Source organism: Micromys minutus (assembly GCF_963924665.1).
Source record: "Micromys minutus genome assembly, chromosome: 4".
NCBI classification, from domain to species: Eukaryota; Metazoa; Chordata; class Mammalia; order Rodentia; family Muridae; genus Micromys; species Micromys minutus.
The window spans coordinates 76,895,084-76,920,642 of NC_137973.1; the positions used below are offsets into that span (position 1 = coordinate 76,895,084).

At 47.5% G+C, this 25,559-nt stretch overlaps 1 protein-coding gene across 1 annotated transcript in view; it reads right to left on the reverse strand.

Moving 5' to 3' along the window:
* Positions 1-9,784: 9,784 nt before the first annotated feature.
* DNAI3 (dynein axonemal intermediate chain 3) overlaps positions 9,785-25,559 on the reverse strand; it is a gene marked incomplete at its 3' end in the record, with an annotated part of 50,945 nt that continues 35,170 nt past the window's right edge. Inside the window, exons 16-22 of the mRNA XM_080915281.1 lie at positions 24,890-25,050; positions 23,904-23,967; positions 17,512-17,642; positions 14,965-15,169; positions 13,495-13,586; positions 11,752-11,874; positions 9,785-9,928 (exon numbers count right to left, since the gene is read on the reverse strand). Coding sequence (XP_080771407.1) covers positions 9,785-9,928; positions 11,752-11,874; positions 13,495-13,586; positions 14,965-15,169; positions 17,512-17,642; positions 23,904-23,967; positions 24,890-25,050 — 920 coding nt within the window. The remainder of the gene's footprint in view (positions 9,929-11,751; positions 11,875-13,494; positions 13,587-14,964; positions 15,170-17,511; positions 17,643-23,903; positions 23,968-24,889; positions 25,051-25,559) is intronic.

A 25,559-nucleotide genomic window follows, 5' to 3' on the forward strand; every position in this document is an offset into this window, starting at 1 on the left:
GTCTCTCTCTTTCTGCTGCTACCTATTTAGATGTAGAACTCTCAGCTGCTCTCATGTCTGCACCATGTCTGCCTGTGAGCCACCATGCTTTCTGCCGTGACAATAATGGACTAAACCTCTTTTCTGTAAGCTGGCCCTAGTTAAATGTTTTTCTTTAAAAGTTGTGTGGTCCTGGTTTCTCTTCATAGTAACCGAACTGACTAAGACCACAGGTAAAGGCACTTGGTTCCTGAGTTTGATCCCTGGGATGTACATGGGGGAGGGATAGAACTGCCTCCTGTAAGTTCTAACACACACACACACACACACACACACACAGTGAGATATACTACATATACACAGACATATACTAAAATTTTAAAATTAAAAATGTCCTTTAAAAGTAAAATTTAGGGTAAACCTTATTCTGTGAGTAGAAACCAGTGCCATTTGCCATCAACAAGTGTCATATATTTTATACTTAACAATTAATTCATAAGTTGTTATATGTATTGTGATATACATCTGGAGCTATATACACACAGCAAGTGAGAGAATATTGTTATGGCCTTAGTGCTTCTTTCTATCGCAAATAGAGGAACAGGATAATCAAAGCTGCTTTGAGTTGGGTTCATAGCTAATACCAGGGCTTTCTCTAAGGATTAAATGCACCTTGTTCAGATAAACACTTGAAAAAGCCCGTTGGATCTATAAAACAAACAAACAAACAAACAAACAACCACACCATGAGAGCTGGAGACATGGCTTAGTGGTTGCTGCTCTTTCAGGTGACCTAAGTTCAGCCTTTAGCAATTGAAGGGGCGGGGGGTGGTTCTGATGCTAAGATCCTGTTTCCCAACTGGTTCTTGATTTGTCAATGAAGAAATCCAGGGCCTCCAGATCCCAGGAGGAAAAGGAGACACAAGAAAGGAGAGAAGAGTTTCTGCCATGCTTTAGAGGGAGAACACAGCAACCATGTGAGGTCTCGGGGGAGCTGGCCACTACTACAGGTGGATGGCCACGGTTGTTTGGCAGGGACTAATGGGACTAGCCACTGAAGTTTAGGGCTGGAGAGATGGAGATAATAAATTAATAAGGACACACTTTTTTAGGAGGGAGGTATCAATGACCAGCAATTTCGCCAAGAAGGCAAGTTGTAAAGGAACAAACTGTGTATGTGTCTTTTGTCCACTGAGTCAAGGGAAGCCGAGTGGTAGCTGGTAGCTCAACCGGTCCAGAGCAAAGGCAGCAACATAAAACTACATGTAGTAGCAATCTCTTAGATTGGGTCTGAATCTCATATAACTCTAGCTCCAAGGGACCCAGTGCTGACTTTATGGTCTTTGACTGTACATTATGTTCATGCACATACTCAGATATATAAATAAAAAAAAACAATAAGGAGAATATTAAAAAATATATATGCACATTCTGCTGCAGGCCTGCTGTGGGGACAGTGCAGAAGACACCTGACTCCTTCAGTCACTCAGACGAGGCAGCCTTTGACTTTGGGTGCCATAAAAGAGGGGGACAAATTGAGAAGCAATCCTTTCCTGTCTTGAAGTTTAGAGTAGGGAAACAGGAAAAATGCAGGAAGCTGTCTCCTCACAACTGCTCCTATTGCTTCCTCCTAGACTGAGGAAATGTGGGAACCCCCAAGAGCAGGAACCAGAGATAATGAGCCCTGTGTTACCAGCCAAAACCAACAGTTTTCAAGCACTTACTAGCAATTGCTGCTGTGAGATGCCCCAGCTCATTGGCTAAAGGTCATGTGTTCCTTCCAGCTGCCTCCACCTTCCCCCAGCTGCCTCCAGCTTTCCCCACCTGCCTCCAGCTGCCCCACCTGCCTCCAGCTGCCCCCACCTGCCTCCAGCTGCCCCACCTGCCTCCAGATGCCCCCACCTACCTCCATCTAACTCCAGTTGCCTCCAGCTTCCCCCAGCTGCCTCCAGCTTCCCCCAGCTGCCTCCAGCTTCCCCCAGCTGCCTCCAGCTGCCCCCACCTGCCTCCAGCTGCCCCACCTGCCTCCAGATGCCCCCACCTACCTCCAGTTGCCCCCACCTGCCTCCAGCTAACTGCAGCTGCCTCCAGCTTTCCCCAGCTGCCCCCAGCTGCCCCCAGCTGCCTCCAGCTGCCTCCAGCTGCCCCTAGCTGCCCCAGCTGCCTCCAACTGCTCCCAGCTGCCTCCAGCTGCCCCCAGCTGCCCCCAGCTGCTCCCAGCTGCCTCCAGCTGCCCCCAGGTGCCTCCATCTGCCCCCAGCTTATTATTTTTGAAGGCTATTTTTTATTTTTATTTATTTTCCCCCTCCTCCTCTTACATTACACTCCAGCTGCAGTTTCCCCTCCCTCCTCTCCTCCCAGTGTCCCTCCACTCCCCCTCTCCTTCAGATCCATTCCTCCTCCATTTTCCTTCAGAAAAGAGCAGACCTCCCAGGGCTGTCAACTTGACACAGTATAACAAGTCACAATAAGTCTAGGCTGGAAGTCCCATATGTGGCTGGATGAGGCAACCCAGCAGAAGGAAAGGGATCCCAGGAGCAGGCAAAAGAGTCAGAGACTCCCCACTGCTACGGGTCTCACAAGATCCCAGGAGCAGGCAAAAGAGTCAGAGACACCCCACGGCTACAGGTCTCACAAGATCCCAGGAGCAGGCAAAAGAGTCAGAGACACCCCACTGCTAAGGGTCTCACAAGAGCACCAAGCTAACAAGCATAACACGTGCAGAGGACCTAGAACCCCACTTAGATGAGTCTGTGGGCTGGTTTCCACTGGCGTCCTCCACCAGAGGGAAACCGCTATGTAACTGTTTTATGCTTTTCAGAGAATATAATAAACTAACATATAAAAGAGTTTTCAGAAGCTCCCCTAATTTTAGCATTTTTATGTGTTTTTGATGAACTGAAAGAATAGTCCTAAACACATTGTTGCCCCCCATCCTTGAGTCTGCAACAGTTACTTTATGCAGTAAGAAGCATTTGATGGGTACAAATGAAGACTTTGAGATGGAGAGTCTCCCTTCGGTTAGCCAGTGGGCCTTAAAAATAATCATGTGTCCCCATGAAAAGGAGGCAGAAGATCTGACAGGAAAGACCAGGCAAAGGACAGACATCAGAGCCTCATCCATGACCCAGGGCTCACCAACCACTTTCAGAATCCTCAGATCAAAGACCTCCAGAGGCCGTCAGTCCTGCCCTGGTTGGGGTCCATGGGACTCATTTGGGACCTGAGTTCTAAAGCAGAACAGACATGGAGTGTTTTAGACTGAGTGTGTTTGCAGTGTTCCATTGGGACCCAATGCTGAGGTCTTTTATGGGCCATAATGAAATTTGCTCCCTGTCAATCCCTCTGGTTCTATGGGTGAATGCATGAATAAAATTTAAATTCAGTATGAATTTAAGATCTGTATATTATATTGTGAGCAAGTAATAATTTTACAAGGAGGAAATGACAAAAAAAAATTCATGTTTTCTGTAGCAATTTCAGCCAAATAAAAAAAGGTGGCAAAGTAATTGCCCTTATCAGTGGTTTCTACTGTTGATAACCAAATAGCTTTCCCCACATTTAAGGCATATGTGCAATTTTTATTTTATTCTGTTCTATAATGTGGTTATTTTAATATAGAGCTTATTGTCTCTTGTATTAAAGCCAGAGATTCACCTTGCACGATACATCTTTATATTCCCAGGACAAAGTAAAGGAAGAAATGCATTCACATTGTATGTGAGGAGTGGTTTCCAGTTATTGGTACATTATAGGTAAGTTACTGAGGTCGTACTATGTTTCAGAGGAAGGAATTTTATATATTCTTTCTCCTTTATTCCTCACAAGAGCTGTGTGAGCTCTTTGGTCCAGATATTTTTTGCTATATAGCAAACCATCCCCAAACTTAGTGGCATAAGCCCAAGTGTAAGACTGTCTGTCAGAGACGCAATCCACTGGGGTAGTTTGAAGGTCAAAGTCAGCATCATTTGATAATGTGTGCATTTATACATCATTTCCATTGGAAACAAGCTGGGCCAGGGCCAGAACGTCTGTGTGTGTTCTCTTTATGCGCCCCGCCCCCATGGGGTTGGGACCAAGAATGAATGCCTGGCCATTTCCACTTAGGTCCTGCCTAATTTCCAGAGCAGAGGAAATAGAGTGGAGTCTTGGAGTGGGCATATCAAGAGTACATGGGTCAGGGACACTGCTTTGTCCACCACTGAGAACTTCAGCCACCTCAGAAGGTCATTGTGATTAACACCCAAGCTTCTGGGTGACTCCAGAATTGTAACCGTGCATTCGTCTCAGAGGCCGACTTCCAAAGCGATTGCTGGCTCATTGTCGAGTCCTTGTGTGCTCGCTGAATAATCCGTGACCAGTACTTACTCTCTATAGGAGGACTATACTCACTATCATTCCGAAGTATGACAATACTCTGTGTTCAACCAGGTAGTGGTTAGTGTTGCAGCACCTTTGGTGCTTGGTTGAGCTTTACCAGTAGCAAGGTGTGGGTGACAGACTTCTGAGATTCAGATCACCCCAGAACTCAAATTAGTGCAGCGGTGTCAGCTTTAGTGTTGCAAATTTGGAAATGTGGGATCTGAAGTGGTAAGAACACCTCAGTGTGTGACTTGAGTGGCCTGAGATTGATGAATACTCTTCCAACCTGCCGACCCACAAGGAAGCTTCAGCTTAGAAAACCTCTCCATTTTGCACTTTAAGATTGTGTGTTATTTTTGTTTGCTCTTCTATATGTAGGCTTAAGTCAGATTTCTGATTTAGTGCTTGCCAGTCTACCTGAGCCTCTCTGCGTGGACTGCACCATAGCACTAACAAATTAAACCCAGAATTCTTGATGGTTTACTATGCTAAAGGGTGACTTCCCAGTTGTTAAAATCTGATATGGGTTGAGAAACGTTTCTCTGTGTGGCTGGAATATTAAAAAGGCAATCCATGCTACCATAGGCAAGGCAACAGAGGCCAGGTTGGCCTGCCTATTCTCAGCCTGACAGACTCCATGACCCGGAGCTCTGAAATCTCTCCTCCTGGCTCACTAAGTTCCCATGGCCGGTCACTGTCACGCCAGCCCCACGCTTCCAAATTCCCATGGTTAGTTGGGGTGCACTTCTCGCAACCCACACTTTGCTGCCATGCCTTTCTAGAACCCAGTTGAGTCGCTGTGTGAAGGAAAACACCACACGAACTTAGAATCAGGTAACACAATCGCTGGGCACAGCATCTAGCTTCCTAATTTGTAAACTATTCTAAGTTACAAATCGTCCAGTAGCAAATTCCGGTGGATCCACCACCTGAACCAGGGGGCCTCCACTAACTACATTCTGACCTCCATTATCTCTCCTGTCCCCAGAGCAGTCTCTTTTTCCTGCTTCCCTTCTTTCTCCCCTTCCCCCGGAAGTCCCGCCTACTCACCCAGTGATTGGCTCCTTAAAATCTTTATTCATTAGGGGAAGGTTCTGCCACATCTCTGTTTATAAATGATGGCATCTCAAACACACAGCTGGAGAAGTTAAAGTTGGGGGACTTAAGGATGGGGGTCAGGTCAGACCTTGGAGGGGGGTTCTGTCTTTTCTACCCACACCCTCTTGCTAGAACTCTGTCACAAAACTCCAGCACACCCCAGACCAACAAACATGGACACACAGGAGTAGACAAGAATAGCCTGTTTCTGCCCTCCCCTCTCTGCCCAGCAAGAGCTGGTGAGACTTTTGTTTCAGATTCTGTCTCATTACATCATTTCTGAGGATCATTCCACCGTGTTCTCTTTTTAGAGCCAGTAGGTCTCCATGGGGTTTGCCTTTTCCTGGTGCTGGGCTAAGAATGGCCTGTTGGAAAAATGTAAACAAACACAAATCTAATACTCTGAGAGAGTAAAATGCAGTCAAGAGATGATCACACAGTCCCCTTGATGACACAGAGTTGAGAGGGTCATACAGAAAGTCACCCTACCTTTTACACATCAGCTGTCTTTTGTAACAAAAAGTTTGATTTGTTCTCCCTGGTCTATGTTTCAGATGATTGTTAAAGCAAATCTATTACCCATGAGTACATGCTACCTGTTGGTTCATCCACTGGGTGTGTAAATGGGAGATCTCGGTAAGATGAATGTTAGACACTGAATCACACCACTGCAAAAACCATAGCATAGCAAATGTAGGTGATCTTTCTTTGGAGATTCAGGTCACCCCAGAATTCAAATTAGTTCAGTCTTATTGACATGGCCTCATATGCATTTTATAGCACTACACGGTAAGTTCTCATGTTTTATAGAGTCTTCATAATTCCACGTGGTGGGACTTATTATCTCTATGTGTTAATGAAGAAATGGTCAAAGTGATCATGGGGTGGTAATTTAGTAAGAGATCCTCAAGGCAAGGTGGGAGGTGATAGGAGAAATCAGAACTATTAATCTCACTTCTAGTCATGTGAACACGAGTAAAACACAATCCTGTGCCCAACACATGCACATACCACAGATACTGCATGTATGTGCACACATGCAGATACACACATACCATAGATGCTGCATGTGTGTGCAGACACACACCACAGATACTGCATGTGTCACACACACACCACACAGATACTGCATGTGTGTGCATACATGCAGATAAACACATACCATAGATGCTGCATGTGTCACACACACACACACACACACACACACACACACACACACACACACTGTCAAACACTGAGGCTTGAGAGTAGTGGGGCTAGAATTATGGAGCCTGTCCTTACACTGAGAAAGTGCACGTCTAGTTGAGAAGAAAGTATGAAACTTTTCATTCTACACTTTCCTTCTCTCTCCTCAAAAAGGGAAAAACAAAGTGTGGCAGATGTTCATGAACGCATTTGAGTTGGGGGCTGAAGGGACACTTTTTCCTCTGTCCTCCCAACTCCAGTGCACTGCCTATGGTGCAAGGAAACAGCAATAGCATTTGTCAGCACTGAGCCATGTCATACCAGAGAGGGAGCAGTTACAATGTCACTGTCTTGTCTTATGAGCTCCCAGGTTGGTTTAGCTGCTGTGTGGGTTTCTGTCCACTGCGGCCCTCCAGTGCCAGCTCATCGGCTGTGCAGGCAGTGGATTCATCAGACGGGTTTATCTGACCTTCACTGAGATTCAATTTCCTGATGAGGTTGCAGCTCAGTTACTTAGTATCTGCCCTGGCAGTGGCAGCCTAGCAACAATGTAGAATGTCACCTACCCCTGCCTGTCCTCAGGGGCAGAAGGGCACAGGGAACCGTTAATTATTTACTCTGGTGGGTTAGCAAACTGTCTTCTGCAGTTAATTGCTTTTCCATTTAAACTGCACACAGAGGATGTGTGTATCTGTGGGCCTGAAAATATCGTGGCTTAATTACACAGTTCTTGGTGAGCAGAGAATAATTTGTGAGGCTGAATGATAATTACATTTAATCTAAATAATCAAATCTTGGATGACTAGTTATTGGGTAGTGTGTTATGTTCTTAAAAAGAAAAAAAAGAAAAGATAGACTATGTAAAGAGAGATAGATCAAGAACCTCATGCCCTCTTCTGGACTTCACATGCACACATGGGCATGCAGAGGTATACACACACACACACACACACACACACACACACACACACGAGAGAGAGAGACAGAGACGGAGATACACACACTCACACACACACACACACACACACACACACACACACGAGAGACAGAGACGGAGATACACACACACACTCACACAAACACACACACACACACACACACACACACACACACACGGGAGAGAGAGGGGTGGGCAGAGAATGTCCCCTTTAACACGAGATAACTATTAGGGGACAGTACAGTTTGTCCCCAAGGGGATGAAGCCGAGCTCTGAGTTCAGTCTGCTGAGATCCAGAGTCCCTTTCTTTTCACTATGCTGTAATTCACAAATGTCTAGAAGGCAGAAGAGGAAGATTTGAACTGATTTAAATACAGGTGGAGGGGCAGAAGGAATGAACATCAGGGGACAGGGGTGGAGCCGTGGGGGTCGAGGGGAGGCACACCCGTTTCGCTCACACTGGCTGTTCCTATCTTTCCACTGCCTAGTTTGAGCCTCAGCTCATCTGTCTTTGCTGGGGTTCAGCGGGTCTCTTGCCTGCCAAATGAAGGGTCTGGCACAGAGAAAAGGACATCAGCTCGTGGGATTGGACGGCTTCAGAGAGAATGTGTTCTGCTGAAGGAGGTGACAGTGCTGATGTCGTCAGTGGCATCCTAGGGAGGAACAGTGCTGGACAGCTGAGAGGCAGCCTGTCTTATTCTATGTTTTTCTCTCTCCTTCCACAGGGGCAGATCTGCCTCAGTTCCACTCCTTAGAGGTACACTCACTGAGTGATTCAAGCTCCCTGGATGAAGTAAGTTCAAGTCAGGATGGCTGAGAGTTCAAGACTAGCCTAGGGGCTTTCTGGTCTAAGTAAGAATAAACTCCAACCCCAAATGCCGCCCGCCCGATACGTAGCTTCAGGCTGGCTGGATGCTACCCTCACAGAGCTCAGTCACTGTCAAAGAGTACACAGCTGGCGGAGTGTTGATCTCAGTCTGATTCTAAAGTCTCCTTTCCTCTATTAACCTGACTTGCCAACTGTGGCTCTGTTCTGTCTTCTCATTCCCATTTAGTGAGCCCCTCAGATCCACCCTCTACATCCAGGGCCTTCTCATCTTTCACCTTGAACAGGTACCATGGCCTTTTAAGAGGATTTCTTGAACCTCTTAAGAGGATTTCTGGCCAGGTAACTCTTTGTTCCAATCCATTCCTAATCTTCTCACACAGAGAGTGGGTTGTGCCAACTTCCTGCTTAGCCCTTCTGCTAGTCCCCGCCCCCCCCAAACTAAAACCACCCTCCTCATGCAGGGGGACTGGAGCTTCATGGTGTGGCTCATTTTCCTGCATTGAAGTTTCCTGTGCTGGTTTGTTTGGATAACAAGGTCCCTAGTTGGTGGAACTGTTTGTGAAGGATTAGGAGGCGTCACTTTGTGGGAGGAAATGTGCCATCTGGTGGTGGTGTCTCAAGAGGTAAGCTCTCAGATTTTGCTCCCTGCCATGGGGCAGTGCTCATGGACTCTAATCCCCTGAAGCTGTGAACCCCAAATTTAATGTGCTCTTTTGGTGTCTTTTCACAGCAGTATTTTCTGACGCCCTTTGTCAGGTAGAGACGGTCTTCTCTGTAGTTGCTAAGGATGTGTCATTGTCCCGAATGTTGTATTTTAAAAAATGTTTCCTGTACCTGTCACCATTACAGTCTCTGTCTAGTCAATCTCTGATTCACTTTTCTACTGTTAATCAATCTCCTTTTCCTGGGTAAATCAACCCAGGTCTTCCTTTTGAATCCACCCCAGTATTATCCCTTTAAAAACACACTTCTGGATTCAGTCGGTGAGCGTCGTGTTTAGAATATGGCCCGAACACCTGTGCACTGGCTTGGGAGGGGGGATTTTAATGTGATGGGAAGAAACAGTTTGATTTCTGGGTTTAGGGGATGTCTGCATGACCAGAATTTGGGGGAGGTGATGGTGTCTGTCCCTGTGTAATGCTACTAGAGGAAATGCATATGACCTTGTTTGAAAAGTCCATATTCTACATACGGTTCGATACTGCTCAGCATCACACTGAAATAAAGTTGACAGAATTTAATTGTTTTAATACCAGTTAAACAAAAGCCTATATTTACAATTAAACCTATATATGATCAGTTAGCTATTTTATCTTGCATAAAATAAAACATAATCAGTAAGGAGAGAGGGAAGACCAGTGGGGTCCTCCGGAAACCATGTTCGAGAATCCTTGCTAATGCATATCCAAGTACGGTATCTTCTCTGAGACCTTGCCTAGGCCAAGGGAGAAGAGGACAGACTTCTCAAGATCCAAATAGTTCTCATATTCCAACTTCAGCTCGGCATCCATTTGTTCTTTTGTCTTATGGTATATTTTCTAGGTGGGAACAAGCAGAGCATTCCATAAGTTTAAAGACCAGGGGGGAACGGGGAAGGGGCTGAGTTTTTTGAGCAGCTGCTCTCTAGAAAGGGCTTGTGTGAAGGTAGAGGACAGACAGACAGGAGGGGCAGTCTGATGTGCAGAAGTGGGCTGTAAAAACCCTGCCCCTCACTACGTCTCTGTATAGCAATGGTTCTCAGCCTTCCTGTGGCTGGGACCCTTTAACATAGTTCTGCATGTTGTGGATAAAAATAAATAATACAATTATTCTTTGTTGCTACTTTATAATTATAATTTTGCTACAGTTCCAAATCATTACGTGAAGATCTGTGTTTTCTGATGGTCTTAGGTGACCCCTGTGAAAGGGTCATTCTACATGCCTCCCCCATCCCCAACAAAGGGATCATGATTCATAGGTTGAGAGCCGCTGCTATAGACCAACAAGCAAATAAATCCCTCCCCCAGTCTTTCCTTATATAACTGGAGGGCAGCCCACACCTTGCAGAGCTGCAAGTCTGTAGCAAGTTGTAGCAACTGTGGATACACAGCTGGCTTAGAGTTTCTCCCACCAGAGCCCTTAAACCAGCATTTGTAAGTGTAGGGAAGCACAAAGCTAAGACCAATCTGTCTGCAGCAGTGGGACTAGACAGAAAGTGAGTTTACTGGTATCTCCGTATCTTTTGTCACCACCAAGGGTGGCTTTTGAAAATGAGCCCTCTTCTTGGATTGTGTGAGTTTGTGTCTATGGAGGGATGATGTGTTCAGAACATTACAGTGTCTACATGTTAGCGCTTTTCATGGAGAACTGGGCTCTCACTTGGAAGTTTACTTTGGAGGGTGCCATGCGCTTGGCTGTAGGTAGGGCCAGTTAGGAAACTGTGGAGACAAAGAGGCAATGCTGGGGGGGGGGGGGCGGATATGAGGGGGAGGGAGGGGAGAAGACAAGCCAACGAGGAACAGAAATCCAGACCCGAGAGACTCTGATGAGAACTCGAGAAGAACTGATTATAGATATTTGGAAGTCCCCAATGCCAATGGATGATGAGACCCACAGAAAGGGGCTGAGAAAGGGGAGTGGGGCCTGTAGAATGTCATGTCCCTCTGCTGGCTGGATGTGAGACGGATATGTTCCCCCACTGCTCTGTTTTAGAGCCACAGTGCTACCTGTCATGGTCTGCTAAGCATTAGTGAGGCAACTGTCTGACGGCCACATTAGTTAGCCGAAAGCCTTCCCAAAAACACCAGAGGTGGCCGTGGGTATTCCCGTTTTCCAGACAGCCAACGCTCGGCAAAGATGGAATCCCTGCTCCAGATCTGTGGGATTTCAGCCCATGTCTTGACTTCTCTCTCTCTGGTCCTTTTCAAAGGACCGGTATGGCCTGTCTCAATACACCACTCACCACACACGAAAACTCAACACATTCATCTGCGAATCCTTGTGTCTATACTAAAGGACTTTGGGATTGCAGTCACCGAGAGAAAGATGTCTTGCACAGGATCTCATCGTGTATCAAGGGCTGGAGAGCGGGCATGGTGCCCGCTGCCAGGCTGGGGGACAGAGTCTCTTCCCTGAGACTCACTGACTCCTATAAATAACCCTGAGCTCCATCCATGAGCTGCGTACTGCCTTAGCACCCAGAACACACCTCCACATAATGAGCAGATAGAAATGTGCGCAACAGTCGGCTCTCACTCGGGGTCATCGAGGAAATCAAGTAAGAAAGGCATAAGGCTGGGGAGCGCACCAGACTCGCCCGCCACCGCTGGGGGGTGGGGTTGGGGGGAGGAGTCAGCAGCTCTCATCCGGAGGGTTCACTCACCGCTTTCTTCTTTACCAGTTCCGTGGCCATAGTTTTCTTTTCTTCCTCACGGATGTCCTTGCGCTGCTGGACGTACTCCAGATGTTTGACTTCTCTTTCAAAGTAGTAATTCACACTTGATACCTGTCAGAGACAAGGAAGGGCCCACGGTGAGCTGACCCCACAGGGACACCCGTGGCCTTTACATGGCTTTATTAGAACGGCTGCTGCTCTGTAACTAGGACTTCACCCTCTTCATCTCCCTCACCTGATGACAATAACCACCTTCTCCACGATAATGATCTGATAAAGACATGATGCTTCTCATCCTCCAGGTCAGTGGTCCTCAGCCTTCCTAACGCTGAGACCCTTTAATCCGGTTCCTCACGCTGTGGTGACCCCCCGACCATAAGGCTATTTTCATTGCTGCTTCACGACTGTAATGTTGCTATTGTAGGAATCAGCATGTAAACATCAGTGTTTCCTGATAGTCTTGGGCGATCCGAGTGAAAGGGTCGTTTGACCTCCATGGAGGCTGGGGTTACAGCCCCCCAGGTTGAGAGCGTTAGGTGAATGTGGTTTGAAGGTTGCGGCTGCAGGCCAGAGAAGCAAGCCCCACGATCACACTTCTGTGCTTACATCTTGGTCCCTGTGACTTTCGGGTTCCCAGGACAGGAGCATTATAGCTGGAGGGGAGGGAGTTTTTATAGTAGAAATATAGGAATTTATTTTCGCCCCTTTTTTCCTTCTTATTTAGGAGACCAAAGTTGCACACCCTCAGCTGAACTTGGTCAACTCGGGTGAAGATACTTACGGAGGAGACCTGTGAGTCTAGCCTTCAGTGGCTGAGCCATCTTTTTTAAAAGCACCCTCTGTGGTGCTTTTAAAGGGACCCAGAAGCAGAGCCGAATTCTGGTCCTCAGAGGGCTTAGCCCTGGGTCGGATGGACATCAGCAGAGAAACCATTAGAGTTCTACTTGGGGCAGGCGAGGTAGGCAAGCCTGCTGCCTGGCAGGAGCTCGGCCGGAGCAGTCTGGGCACTTAGGCGTCACGGCTACGTGCGGTTCTCTCGGTCCCTTTGAGCCCTCACTCTCAGGGTTGCTTCAAATGCTTGGGTGGTCGGGGTAAGGTTGGAACGGGCAGAGTACTGCCAGGTCAGGTGGGGGGCTGGCCATATGCTGGGGTTGGGAAGGATGTCGGAGAGGTGTGTGAGCTTGCCAACCACTCGCTAAGGTTTGAAAACACAGACTCCCCACAACGGTTCTCCACCCAGCCTTCACTCTTCCCCTCACTTCTTTCCCATCTTGTGTTTGGTTCTTTTCCTTAGCATCCAACTGTCTAATTCATATTCTAAGAACACATTCTCTTATTATTTAAAATAAAAAGCAAATACAATGCCTAAACAATAAATAAAATTAACCATAAAAAGAAAATAATAAAATATTTAATATATAAAATATTATTTAAGATAAAAATACTATTTAAAATAAAATCGCTCATTCTCTTGTAAAACAAAAGTGCCCACACTTAAAACACACTTTTAAGATATGCCCCTAAAGGCTGCCAAGATGGTTTGTTCAGATCAGACCATCGCTGCCAAGTGTGGTGACCCGAGTTCAATCCCTGGTAGGAAGAGAGAAGTAAGTTGTCCCTTAAATTCCACGAGTGTGCCATGGTATTCACCTCACCCTAAGTATACATTTTAAAGAAAAGAAAAAAAACGTCCCAGCCACATTAGATGTGCAAAGTCGCAACGTTACTGACCTCGTTGGAGGACGGGTGACTTAAGGTCCAAGGGATTTCTAGGATATGCAGTGTGCCATAATAGTCAGCGATGGCTATAAACTGCTGCCTAGCTGAAAGATCAGAGAAAAGAGTGTGCGTGGGGGAATTCAACAAGTGGAAAGTCATCTCCAGAAGTTAGACACAACACCCGTTTTCTTTCTTTCTTTTTGTGGTTTCCCGGAAGGCCTGCTGCGGTTGCTGCGCCCCCGGCAATGTCCTCAGAGACTCAGGACTGGACCACGTGACCATGGACAAGCCACTCTTTCCAGGGGATGAGATGAGAGTTAGACTCTTGGTGCTCCCACCCCCTCAAGCCTCGCTCTCGCGGTGCCTGTGTAAGGGGAGGGGCCGACAGGGTGAATACGTGGGGAAGGCTCTGAGCAGAGAGCACACTTCAGCGCACACAGCAAGAGCTGAAGGCTGCGCTGTGTGGATGAGCGTGGAGACACAGCCCCAACCACTGGTTTCCTGCGACCGTGCATGTGGGTGAGGATGCTCCTTCTCCATCACTTCCCGGATGTTCCTCTCCTCTCAGTTTCAGGAGGTCTGTCCGGCTCAAATTGCTGAGACCTGCACTCAGAACCCTGCAGGTACAGAGTCAGTCTTCTTGTACCAAAGACAGGATAACTTGCTTTGGTTGTGCCTCGAGGCTTAACGGAAGCCGGACTGAGACATCCTAGAGACCCTGAAGCCCGACTGTCGGGGTGGGGTGATTCTAGGAAAAGTCATAGTCAATCTTATATCTATAGACTTTTGGAAACAAAAGGAAACTTTTTTCCAGTAAAAACAGACACACTGGAGTTACATAGAAAATACTAATTGGGCCAAAACCGGGAGGGAACCTCAAACAAACAAACCTAAGGAAATAAATTAATTTTCTGTATATATAACCTGGAATTTATGCTTGTTTGGTAGTGTATTGCTATATCTGCACATATTTAACTCAGAGTCTAAGGCTTACATGAGTGTGTAACCCTCGAGAAGCATATGGTTCGGTGAAGCCAATTGCTTATTGGTGTGGCCCATGCGAGAATCACTAAAGTACACAGTATTTAAAAATCTTGGCAAAGAAACGGAGCCCGATATTTCTGGAAAAGAGATATCCCCACGGCGGCAAAGGTTTAGGAGTACTCTGTCACGTTAAGACAAAGACGGGAGCTTTCCGTACCGTGGTTCAAAGTCAGCCTTAGTCCGAATCGCGGCTAATGAACCCGAGCACCAAGGGACGCTAAGGGGTTTCCAGAGTTTGGGAGCAAGGGCAAGGGAAAGGGTGAGAATGTTGTTGGGGAAACAAAGGGAGGGGTAGAGAGCAGGAGGGAGAGGGCGGGAAAGAAGGGAGACGGGAGGGGAGGATGGGTGGGTGGGTAAACACAGGAGGTTTTCCAGGCGAACGCCCTAGCGTTCGTACTTGGACCGAACACGTGGCTCCCTGAACTAGAAAGAACATACAGGAGAAGGTCCAGGGCTTGATGTAGGTGATCATGGTGATGCAGATATTCTGGGACTGGGCTGGCTCATGAGTTTTCTCCAGGAGGTCCCAGATATCGACATATCCGTCCTCTCGGCCGATGTAGAACACTCCAGGCCTCGTCAGGGACCAGTGCCCTGCCGTGTACCTTTTCGGTGCGCAGCACGTTTGAAGGAGCGGCCCGGTCTAAAGGCAAGTTCAAAAGACGTATTGAAAGCTTTTTGTTTTCCCTTTCCGTGACTATAGCGAAACTGACAAGGTTTTTCTGTTTGTTTGGTTTTTTAAAGCACAGCTCAGCTGGCCATGGGTTAGCTACTTAACCATACATTTATCCCACTGGGAAGTCTTATTTTCTTTTGTTCTAGAGTTTTGTTTTTAGTTTTTAAATGAGACAGACAGACAGACAGACTTCCACATGCCACAATTCCCATGACAGTTTCTGAGGGATCAAACATTCTTCATAAGCCCCAAACGACTTTACCCACTGAACCATCCTGCCTGCAATGCTGTGGGGTTTACATTGGACAAGATGTTTTCTCTACCAGTTATTTCATAAGCGACTGTTGAATTCGTTATTAATGCTACTCAAATTGTGCTGCTGGTGACTTCGGTGTGAGCTGCTTGCCAGCCCCCTCCTCCCCCAATGATCTGGATTCTCAAAGACACACACACACACACACACACACACACACACACACACACAGCCTTCTATTTTAATATGCCTTAATAGTTCAATGGCTGGGCCATTTCAAATCCACCATGTTGCTAGCATGCTCCCCCCCTCCGATATTCCTGAATTATTACTTATTAAAACCTATATTTCATTCTGCTGACCTGGACTCAGACCTGCAGCCCTCCTGGGCCACAATCCCAAACTCTTACATGTTGTCAGTCTCTCTGTCTCTCCCTCCTACATGTCTCAGGCCGGGACCTTCTCCCCTGGAAATGGTGGTACCTCCTCCTCCTTCTTCTCTGGGTCCCCTTGCCTGGGAAATCTAAAGTCCTGCCTCTGTCTCCCTGCCCAGCCATTGGCTGTCGGCAACTTTGTTTACCAGTTAGAGCCAACTTGGGGCAGGGACCCTCCGTGTCTTACAGGCAGACATGTAAGTCATCCCCACGCGATTTGGGGGCCTAATTGACATAATAGAAGCAATAAAACAATAAAACAAATCGACAACAAGCAACCTCAGTTTTTGTTTTGCTTTAGTTGCTTTTTAGAAAAGGTTGGACCTTCCAAATTTAGCTTCCGATGGTCCTACGCTGATTTACTTCTCTGCGAATCTGTAGACAGCAGATAGCGAGTAAAGAGATTTCTCATAACTTTATCTGGCGTGCAGAGATCTGCAGCCTGTGGAAACAACTCTGGCATATACAAAAGTAAAGGACAATCTATTGCTATAGTTTGAGTATGTGTCCCTCATAAGACTCCTGTGTTGAACGCCGGCTCCCAGCTGCCTATAGTTTGGGTTGTTCTCGAAACTTCAAGTGTTTGGGCCCAGCTAGAGGGAAGAGGTCAGGCCATTGCAGGTTACACCTGGTCCTGGTCCCGTGTCTTCTACTGTGAGCCTCATCTGCATGTTGCTGTTCCCATGGTGTTTGGTTTTGGCGCAGGACCGGAAGCAACGGAGTCACACAACCACACACCAGTCACCCAGGACACTTCCTCCCTTTTCCATGTTATTACTGAGGCGATGTTGTCACAGCGGCGTAAAAGGTACTAATGCAGCTGCTGACCTCCCGCAGGGGGCTGTTATTTGACGAAAGAACATGTATGCTCCACTTGTGACCCTCACATACTTTCTGCTTCTGTCTGTCTCCCTCCCTCCAGGTTCTTCATAGTCTCATCATTTCTCACCAAAGGGGCACAGTAATTTAGATCCCCCACCTGAAAAGAACTGGTTTGCCCTGCCCCCAACCCTCCACCCCCGCTTCACTGGATTTAATCTTTTTTTTTTTTTCTAGTATTTTTGTTTGTTGATCTTGGCAGGCTGGCTCCTATCTAGCAGGACCGGTCTTAATCCTGAACAAATCTTACTGGTGCTCACGTGTGTCTGGATAGGCGGTGTGCTCTGCCAACCCTGGGACCTCAGTCTACAAATGCCAACTTCCTGAACTGGCCAGCGTGTTCCTGGTGCAGAAGAAAAGTGGACAGGCTGAGTGAACCCCTGGACTTCATCTAGTCATTTTCTGAGTGTCATCTGGTCACCAGAAACCATCTTCCGAGTCTCAAGGAGCAGAATTCAAGTCAGATGAACTGCCCACAGTAGATATTTCCAAGAAAAACTCTGGTTAGATTTCAGAGAACAAGGGCCTTGCTGTGTTGTTCACTTCCTCTCTGGAAAGACGGGCACGTGGTTGTGTTTTCAAAGGTTTCCAGTGACTCTGCTGACAGACTACAGCCAGACCATCTGTTCTCATTTCTCCATAAAGTGCCCCATGGGCACAATATCCTGGAACAAGCCCATGTTCCCGTTGTCTTTCTCAGCGGCAAAGACACACCCACCCGCTCGGTTCCGCAGGCAACTTACCATGACCTCTTCCTTCCAGATGGCCACGTTCCATCCCCCAACGGTGAGGATGATGTCATTGAAGAAAGGTGACCTCTGGACAGTGTGGACAGCCCCATCGTGGACGGTGTAGAGGTTCACAGGTTTCTTGGCTGTGGAAGTAGACAACACCAAGTTTGGGTACATGGTCTGCCACAGAAAGCTGTCCCCAGGGCCATGTTTCAGGCCCTCAGCAATACCCTGTAATCCTTCATCTACCAGTTTATAATTCCAGAGTGGAAGTTACAAATAACCGTGGGTTGTTTGTGTGTACAGAGGTCTTCATGTGGGCAGCTAGACAATGGGTACCTAGTAGCCCGCCGTTGCCCTGTCCTCAAGTGGCTTGGGGTCTTGTGGAAAGGAAAGATACCCAGTAAATAAATCCCCCAGGGAGTAATTGAAACCCACCTATGTGCAGACCAAAGAAAAGCCATTACAAGAAAGAAGGACAGGGGACACTCCTAACTTAATGAATCATCAAGGGGTTGATCATTTAGGTTTTGCTGTCGTTGAGCTTGGGAAGTTTCTGGTGCTGAGGGGCTGTGCGGATAGAAGGACACCCTGAAGTCCCAGAAAGAGGACCAGTAAGTGCCTTTGTCCTTGTGGAAGCTGGAACCACAGGCATGAGATGTGAAGCGGTGTCTAGAAGGATCAGACTATGGAGGGCCCTGCAGGGAAAGAGTCCAGACCAAGCCCACAGTGCAGTGTCTTCTTGGGAGTCTAGTTCAAACCCAAAGAAGGTACGCTGGCTTGTCATGGGGAGAGTGGGTGGGAGGTAGATGGAAGCAAGGTGGGGGCCCCAGTGAGGATTCCGGTGGTTGTGTGGGTGTGAGAGACGAAGGTGACTTGAATTAAGTCCTGTAGTGGAATAGATAATCAGGACATATTTGTGAACCAAGATGTGGGGACAGCTCCGCCAGACAGAGGGAGGAAGATGTTGTGCTAAGAGCAGCCTGGTTTCTGACCAGAGCAACTGGCTTGATGCAGCTTCCTTGGTTGCAGCTGAAAAAGGTAGAGTTCAGATGCTGAGACCAGAGCTCTCCTGAGCCTCTGCCCCAGCCCCAGGGTCTTCCTGCCTCTCTGGTCTCCCCACAGAGCACATCAGGATCAGAGCACTTCGTCTGGTCTTCCTTCGGCCAGGGTTGCCTGATGGCCTGGATGCTCACTCTTAGCTCCAAACTCCAGGGTGGCCGTGGAGATGAATGTGGGTGGGGCCCAAGATGCAGTGTCTCTATTCTAAAACCACAAACGTATTCTCTGCCTTGTCTCTGTAATGCTACGTGAGGGCTGCACCGCCACCTTTACAAACACTGCTGGATATTAAGGGAAACGAGACCGCCTTACATTTGTAAGAAAATTATGAAGTGGGGTTTTGAAAGGCTTTGGGGCTTTCACATTCATACAACATCACTTGCCACAGAAGAGAGGTGGAAGTGTCCATGGCATATTATTCAGCCTGGGTTGGAGGGGTTCAGCACTCTGGCTGCTCTTCCAGGTTTGATTCCCAGTTTTGGAGTAGATCAGGAAATTGTGGCTTTATCTGGGGAAGAAATAGTCTGTTGTGGGGGCTGGAGAGATGGCTCAGTGGTTGAGAGCACCGACTGCTCTTCTAGAGGTCCTGAGTTCAAATCCCAGCAACCACATGGTGGCTCACAACCATATGTAATGGGATCTGATGCCCTCTTATGGTGTGTCTGAAGACAGCTACATTGTATTCATGTACATAAAACAAATAAATCTTTAAAAAAAATTGTCTGTTATGAAAGGGTCTTGAAGACCTCTAAGGCTTCTGTCATATTCTCCTCTCAAGAGTGAAGACTCTAGAGCCACTTAGAAGAGTTGTAATCAGGGAACCAGTGTAACCCATTCCTACCACGAGAATCTAGAAATCGAATCCCAAACCTATTCACCGGGAGGGATGAGTGTCTGGATGAGGGTCTTAGTCATTGGCTTAGGTGTAGCTTCTGGGCAGAGGTGTTTGTTCACAAAGCGATAAGAAAGCAGACTTCTCTTCTGGACCCCAGGGCCTGGGAAACAAGGTCATTTCCTGCTTCTGGCCAAGGACAGAAATGGAACTGTTCACTTTCAAGGTCCTTGCTTTTAAACTGACTTACTGGGTCCTCTCACTAGTAACCATCAATGTTTTAATAGATCACAGACTTCCACTGACCCCAAAGCTAAGGGTGTCATCAGCTGCATCTGGGACATGTGACGAAGGTTCTCTCACTTGACCGTGACACACCTACCTGGTGTTTCCAACAAGGCATTTGAAAGTGTTTGGATTTACGAGTTCCTTCACTTTGTCACTATAAAATTTTCAAGAACATTTTAAAGCCACATTTGAATATGGAATTTGGGGTAAATTATGTCTGCGTTTTCAGAATATGATTATTTGGCTTCGGAATGGCCTTTGAGATGAGAGCACCTCTTTTTTTTAAACATTAATAGCAGGTTTCAGGGTGACTTCAAAGGTCTAAGAGGTGGGGTTCCAGAGGCTTCCAAGGCTCTGAAAAGCACAGAGGCTGAGGGAGATGCAGTCTGGGGCTGAGCTGACTAACCAAACCGAGTCGGAGAAGATGCTCTGGCTTCCTGGCTGTGGATTCAGGCTGTGGGGTCAGAGTTGAGCTGTGCCCTTCAGTCCAGTTGCAAAGGAAAAAGGGCAGTTAAGAGAGGTGTGAAGGACGGAAGCTCATCCAGGTGGATAAACAGGACCCACAGGCACCAATCCTGGTTGGCCACATTGGCAGAGGAGACTGAGCTGAGTTAAAGCCCCAGGGGATATCTGGGATTCTCTGCCTGTGGGTCTCTGACCAGTCTGTGGGAGCCATGGTCTCTGGAGTGCTAAGTGCCCACCTTTTTTATGGGGGCCAGATAAGGGAATTACAGACTTTCCTAGGTCTGATTGCCTGAAAAATTCATGGGGCGGGTTTCCCTGATCTTATTTTAATTGGCCTCTATTTCCCTACAGTCCCAAGTCACCCTGGTATATTGACAGGGTGTCCTTTCTAGTCTCAGTAATAAGTGTTTATCTGTCCGTGCCACGTGGTACCAAGCAGATGATGCCATTAGGATGTCCACCAGGCTGTAAAAATCACCTTTCATCTTCAAAATCCAGCCTCAGGCTGCTCGTAATACGGAGCCTCTTAGGTCAGGAGCAGCCTGAAAACTCATTGTTTTACACAATATAGAGTAAGGCACAGACCGACCTCGACAAACAAATCTAAAGGGAAAAAAAGGTAGCTCTTCTAGATTGGAAGGAAGAGATCTATTTTCTAAGACCACATCTTGAAGAGATCACTGAGCACGTATTTCCCGGACTTTTCTTGAGTGGCCTAGAAAGTTCCTGGTCTTTCAGAAAACACTCCCGGCCATCAGTGGCCTTGTTTTGCTGATGCTTCTGTTTCTGTCTTTGGGGTTACCTGGGGAAATTTCCCTCCACACAGCCTCTGAGTGAGCTGGGCTGTCCTGGGGGCTGGAAATCCTCTATGGCACCACCCTCAGTAATGGTCTGGTGTTTTGTTTTTGTTCTGTTCTGTTCTGTTTCAATAACATCCCCTGGTGATCTTCTCCTTTGGAAGAGCTGCGTGACTTTCAACAATGAATGGGGCTGTCCCTAAGTTATTACATGGGATGCCAGAGCCTCCGGGCCATGTTGTGAAAAGAAAATTATAATAAACCAAAAGGCACAGATTGGCGGCAGACTTTCTGGGCTCAAAGGCTGCCACTGGTGCCCAAGGCAGGGATCCCACAGGGCTGCTATGACAGCCACGTGAGTTTACCCGTGAGAAGCACTTGGCGCAGTGCCTGGTGTGACTGTGTGCTGCTTGTACAGTTTAAGGGTCTAGGACATGGCACGGTTATGTCAACCATCAGCATTCAAATCTTCGCTTTCGCTTTCTGGCTTGCCTCTTAGATCATGTGGAAACATTTGATGTGGCTCCACCCCCCCCCCCACCCCCCCGACTCCACCTCCCATGTGCTCATTTCATTTGGGGTAATCTGCCTTTCAGAAGTTTTTTGTTTTGCTTCCTTTTGTTTCCTAAGAGGATGGAATTCTCTCTTTTTGCCTGGTTAAGTGTGTGTGTGTGTGTGTGTGTGTGTGTGTGTGTGTGTGTGTAGCGGGGTGGACCACGTTGCAGTGGTAGCTGCCTCTCCGGATCTGCCTTTCTCTCTGCATCTACCCTTTGCCCCTCTGCCTCTGCCTCTGCCTCTGGCCTCTGCCTCCTCTGCCCTTTGCCCTCTGCCTCTGCCTTGGCTTCACTCAGGAAACATCTCTGTTGCTTATGAAAGATTCTGGGTGGGAGCTCACAAGGAAACCATCTGCAGCCTACAGACTGTGGACTAAACTCCCTTTTACCCACATGTTATTGGCCACAAAGTCCTGGCCTATACTCCCTCACATCTCCCATGTTTTTCTGCTATGTGCTGTGACCACGCCTGCCTGCCAGTCCCCACTGCCTCACTGTTGTTAGAACATGATGTCCCGGGTTTCGGCACCAATGTTAGGAGAAGGATGAAGAGAGTGGGGGGCATATGGCCCTTGGAGGTGTGGCAAGGCCTGGGGGCAAGGGAGATGCCTCTGGGGGCCCATGTTGGGAATCTCTTCCCCCTGAGGAACCAGCCACATGACGGTATAGTACAGAATAGAGTTTATTCAGGTTATGGGAGAGTTAAGAGGGTAGTAGAGGCAGAGAGAGAGAGAGAGAGAGAGAGAGAGAGAGAGAGAGAGAGAGAGAGAGAGAGAGAGAACAGGCCGGCTATGAGCACGTGGAGGGAGAGGGGGGAAGGGAAGGAGGAGAGGAGGGGTAAAGGGGGAGAGCAAGGCTGCAAGAGACCAAGAGGCCTAGAGAGGCAAGAGAGAGAGGAGGAGCAAGCAGCCCCTTTCATAGTGTCAGGTCATTGGGGGTGGAGCATACCTGGCTATTGCCAGGTGACTGAGGGGTGGGGTTTACAGAATCCCAACACGCACAAGCTCATCTTGCTTCCATTAGGGGTCCTCTGACAAACAGTCTCACTGACCCAGCCCAGTTCCCTCGCTAGGCTCCCTTTCTGGATACGGTTGTCTTTGCACCTCTCACTATGACAACCGTAGCCTTTTGCCACATGCACCCAGACGGCTGGCTGTGTCCTGCTGTGGTTGACCTCTAGACTGGCATGCTTTGGCCACAAGTTCTCCCTCTTCCTCCCTGTTCACTGCTCTTCTGGGTTTCAATGTGCTCAGCCTTGTAGCTTCGTTGACAATGAAGGTTTTATTCCCCATCAACTCTACCTGAAGAGTTTTTAATCCCTCCTTTAAGACCCAGCTAGCTCAACTGTGGTTGAAAAAAGTGGTCCAAGAGAGACAGTCCCTCCCTGGAGTTCTATATCGTTTTCTGGTTGCTTACAACCACAGTGCTACCATTTGCTTGCCTTTCCCAACAGGTCAGACAAAGACGTTCATCCTCCTCTGTAACCAACAGTGTCTGGCCCGTAGCATAAAAATGGAATAAAATTTATTTAAAACAATGGACTCCCCCCTCACCATGGACCTGCTTCAAAAAAAAAAAAAATCTGGCTGTAAGAGGAGATGAACCCTCAAGAGACTCAAGAGAATGTCTGAGATCAGAAGGAATCCATGTTTACCAAGTCTGCTACTGTGTGTCAAAAGAGTAGAGGCTAGGACCACATTACATAGTGTCTGACATGCAGCAGACACACCCACAATGGATACCCATCAGTAGCAACACCCTCAAGGCTCTGGAATTCCACAGCAGAAGAAACGTGAGGGTCCAAGGAAGGAGTGCAGTGAGGTAGAAGGCTGTCTTCACAACAGACATTGTGATTACACACTTGGATCTCACAGCACTTGTGATTACTGGCATAACATCTGGGCAAGACTAGACCTGTTGATTTCCTGTACTGGGGACAAGAGAGAGACTCTTGACCCATGAGACCCTGGTGGCCCTGAGAAACTATAGGCAGAGGTGGATTTTAGTCAGGTGAGGGCTCACTGGCCTCCACCACTTCCTGAATATCTGTAGACAGCTAATGGTGGCTAAGCTAAGGAGCTGGGTGGCTAAGCTAAAAACTCTTCAGTGATATAGACACCGACAAAGGAGCCCATGCTTCTGTAAATAAGTCTTAACCCAGAGCCATGCAAGCAAGCCCGGTGGCCAATAACTAAATAAATCAGTAAAGGCTAGGTGAGAGGGTAGAGGGCATCAGTGGGGGGTTGGGGGCAGACAGCAGGGGGCAACGAGGCCTAAAGTGATAGAATGCGTTCGTGTGTGTTAAAATTTCACATGAAATCTCATTAGCATAAAATCGACACATGCTAGTAAAACTTAAAAGAGAAAGGAGCTCTTACTAATAACAGGTTAACCTGTCAGACTGACCTATAAGTCGTCCAGTTTCAGAGTCCCTCTCCATTTTCCAGTCTGTGTAGATCACCTCACCTTCCTGGAAAGAGAACAGGAGCTGAATGAATGCAAGGGCAAGTGCAGAGGCAAGAGACCTCGCGTTCCTGTCCTGGGTCTGCGGGTTCAGAGATCAAAGCAACAAGTCAGTCTAGTGACAGGGGGGATTCAGTATACTGGGGCTTTATTTCAAGATGGCTTTGATTTCGAATGAGTTGCTCTATGTACACACACCGACACACGAGAAACGTACGTTAACTGCTGGCTTTGGGACAAAAGCAGGTTTGGGTCATTCAGTGACTTGCCCTCAGCATTTAGCTAAGTCAGAACTTGATAAAGACAAGGAACAAGACAGAGAGAGGATGCGGCCTAACACTGACCTTTTAAAGTCGAGAAGAGGAAGCAGGCTCTCAACTCACATTTAAGCATCGTAAGGTCTAGTGCTAACCTTTGACCATTTTAAGGAGGGGCAAGGCGGAAGGGTCCCGACGTGAAGCAAAAGAGAGAAAGAGCCACTTAGACGGGGGAGGGGACAGAAGCAGCGGGTGACACAGGAAGGGAAGCAGCGGACTGGTGTGTCTGTTATGGATGAAAACATGGAGGCTCATTGTCATGACCCAGGTCACCTGTTTCAAGTTACCTTCATCTTGTGCCCCTCCTGCCTCCGCCTTCGGAGTGCTGAGATTATATCACAGACGTACTGTCAAGCCTGGTTTATGCGGTGCTGGAGGTAGGACCCAGACCTGTGCTCTCCAGGCAAGCGCTGGGCTGACTGAGCTCCATCCCCAGCCCCAGTTCAGAAACTTTCAAACATGAGACTCCAAGTTAAACATCTTAAATACAAATGAGCGTGTTAAAGCACGGACGCGTGTACCGTAAGGCTTCAAGCAGCAAGCGTGTGCAGTAAGAGGTCATACAACTACAGCAGGGGAGTGTAACTTATAAACCACACAGCTCTCTCTTACCTCCGTTCCCACAAAGAACTTCGTGCAGAAGTCCTCTATCGGCTTGAGGACGTTGGCTGTCCCAGCTTCCAGATTATGGTAAGGGTTGATTTCTGCTGACTTCAGCATTTTGATCTGACTTAACATCTTGTCTTTCAGAAGAATATGGATGGAAGATGTACCTGTTCAGAGGGAGATCTTTAAAGACACACACTGTATTTTCGGTCGCTTTCTGCACACATCTGTTCCGTTCATTGTTTTCCCAACGAGGCAGTGGCTAAGTCAGTTTAGCAGGAACCCTCATTTGTTTTTCAGACCACCACCAACTATATCATAGTAAATATTACTTACACATTAAAGCTAAGGTTGAAATGCCAGGACTTTTCTTCCAAGTATTTGATATAAATTTATTTTAGAGCAACATTTTTATGATGTACAATTTATAAATGTTAAGCTTTAAAAAATGGAGAAAATATGAAACAAATAACATATTTAACGCCACATTTTTCAAAGGTAAATACCGTTGAAGAACTGCTCTTTCCTCCCTAGGGAAATGTCTGTGGCTACGCATAAAACAGATTTTGGAATAAATGGGTCATATCCTGTGACTGGAGCGGTGACTCTGTGCCTAAGAACACTTGCTCCTCTTCTATAGGACCTGGGCTCAGTTCCCGGCACCCACGTGGCATTT